The sequence below is a fragment of the Portunus trituberculatus genome, chromosome 5 (assembly GCF_017591435.1).
Source record: "Portunus trituberculatus isolate SZX2019 chromosome 5, ASM1759143v1, whole genome shotgun sequence".
Lineage (NCBI taxonomy): Eukaryota > Metazoa > Arthropoda > Malacostraca > Decapoda > Portunidae > Portunus > Portunus trituberculatus.
Genome location: NC_059259.1, coordinates 8,469,796 through 8,472,295, shown reverse-complemented (window position 1 = coordinate 8,472,295; position 2,500 = coordinate 8,469,796). Strand labels below are relative to the sequence as shown.

General features: G+C 42.5%; 1 protein-coding gene across 1 annotated transcript in view; it reads left to right on the top strand.

The window, feature by feature from the left end:
* The window catches only part of LOC123515208, a 3,929-nt gene that overhangs the window by 121 nt on the left and 1,308 nt on the right, over positions 1-2,500 (top strand). The window contains exons 2-3 of the mRNA XM_045273751.1: positions 1,374-1,518; positions 2,042-2,459. Coding sequence (XP_045129686.1) covers positions 1,380-1,518; positions 2,042-2,459 — 557 coding nt within the window. The 5' untranslated portion in view covers positions 1,374-1,379. The remainder of the gene's footprint in view (positions 1-1,373; positions 1,519-2,041; positions 2,460-2,500) is intronic.

The window sequence follows — 2,500 nt, the reverse complement described above, 5'->3', positions numbered from 1 at the left end:
GTCTGTCTTCCTCCCTGTATTTTTCTGTCTGTCTGTCTACTTGCTTGTCTGTCTGTTTCTCTACCTGCCTGTCTATTTGTCTGTCTGTCTGTCTGTCTGCCTGTCTGTCTGTCTGTCTGTCTGTATTCATGAACGCCTTTCCCTCTCACTACGACAATTTTTCAACGTCACAGAGACACACAACAAGCTGGATTTTTCAAGACAGTTTTTCCTTTTAAACAAACTACAAAACTTGCTAACTTATCACCAGAACCAAAAAAAAAAAAAAAAATAGCCTTAAAACACTTTATTCTCTCACTACGACAACTTTCCAAGGCCACAGAGACAAGACGGATTTTTCAAGACAGTTTTTCCTTTTAAACAAACTAGAAACCTTGCTAACTTATCACCAGAACCATAAAAATACCAATTCACCAACAGCGCCATACAAATCATCTTAACCCTTCCAATAACGAGACGCAATTTTTACCATGAAATTTGGATGTAAATAGACGATTTTTCTTGCAATAGGAAAGGTCCATGAGGGTGTAAAAAATAATTCATGGCAAGAACCTTTACTATTTTAATCCCCACATGAGTTTCAGAAGCTTAAAATCACCAAATAGTAAGCAGAATGAATATGAAATCGTGGTTTGGTACAGAAGGAGTTTAAATACTATATAAAAAATAATATATACTCCTAAAAACACGATTATCTTCAACTAGACCATTTGGAAAGCAGTGATGGTCAGAGAGCGAAACGTTTCAGGACACACACACACACACACACACACACACACACACACACACACACACACACACACACACACACACACACACACACACACACACATACACACACACACACACACACACACACACAAACACATACATACACACATACACACACAAAACACACATACACAAAACACACACATACACAAAACACAAAACACACACATACACACTGTCTCTCTCTCTCTCGTATTTATTTCCTTCACGTCAAGCTAGGTCTTGGCTGGCTCTAGAAAACGCTGACTCAGAATGCATCTCACATCAGAGGAGGTACACAGGCCTGCTAGCGCCACGTTGTTCAACACTACTTATGTATTGTTCCTATTCACTTACCATCATTGAACACTAAACTAGCAAATACAACACGTGCTTGACAATCAGTGTGTTATATATTGTTGTTAAGATTGATTAAAAAAAACAACAACTCCCTTCTTTTCAAGCAAGCATGCAGACACATAAAATGAAGGTGATAGGTTAAGTTTGTAAGATAAATCACCACCACTACCATCACCACCACCACCAACAACAACAACAACAATAACAACAACACCACCACCACCACCACCACAACAACAACAACAACACCGCCTTCCCTATAGGTCAAGATGGCGGCGGGGTCAGTGAGGAACCCGCGCATGGGGTCAGAGGTCACGGAGGAGTGGGTGGAGCACATGCTGACCTGTTATGAGAGGCGACGTGACCCAGGGGCGGCCGTGGAGGTCATCTCGTATAAGGTCAATCCAGGTAGGCCTATGGAAAGGAAGGAGGAGGAGGAGGAGGAGGAGGAGGAGGAGGAGGAGGAGGAGGAGGAGTGACTGACTGAATGAGAGGAAAAGATATGATAAAAAAAGGAGAAAGAGAGAGAGAGAGAGAGAGAGAGAGAGAGAGAGAGAGAGAGAGAGAGAGAGAGAGAGAGAGAGAGAGAGAGAGAATAACATAGCAAGAAACAGAATACTAGTTAGGCCAGCCTGTTCTTCTTCTTCTTCTTCTTCTTCTTCTTCTTCTTCTTCTTCTTCTTCTTCTTCTTCTTCTTCTTCTTCTTCTTCTTCTTCTTCTTCTTCTTCTTCTTCTTCTTCTTCTTCTTCTTCTTCTTCTTCCTCCTCCTCCTCCTCCTCCTCCTCCTCCTCCTCCTCCTCCTCCTCCTCCTCCTCCTCCTCCTCCTCCTTCTTATATAACAAAATACATACGAAATTACATTATATTAGCAAAGTAACATTCTCCTCCTCCTCCTCCTCCTCCTCCTCCTCCTCCTCCTCCTCCCACACAGGTGCCAAGCCTGGAGAAAACGTGGCGTCTGAGCTTATCAAAATGTGGGTGGAAGCAAAACTAACAAAAGAAGAAGAAGAAGAAGAAGAGGAAGAAGAAGAAGAAAACAAACGTAATTCAAACCAGGAAAGGAAGAAAAGTAAAAAGAAACACAAGATAAGAAAAACCGGAACGAAAATCAAGGAATACAATTTGATGATGAAATTTAACAGTGGCAGTGAGATGGACAGAGAATACACGAGATACATCAACGCTGACCTGAATGAGTTGCTGATCTACTCTGATGTGATACAGGACCTCAACGCCTTCCAGGACAGAGAGGCCCACGGCAGGTATCCAGTGAAGGTGCCTGAGTTTATCTACGGAGTGTGTAATGGTGATGAGTACGTCCTGGTGATGCAGGATGTTGGGGTGTTGGGGTGAGTATTTGTGCGTTTGGATGGTGTGTGTGTGTGTGTGT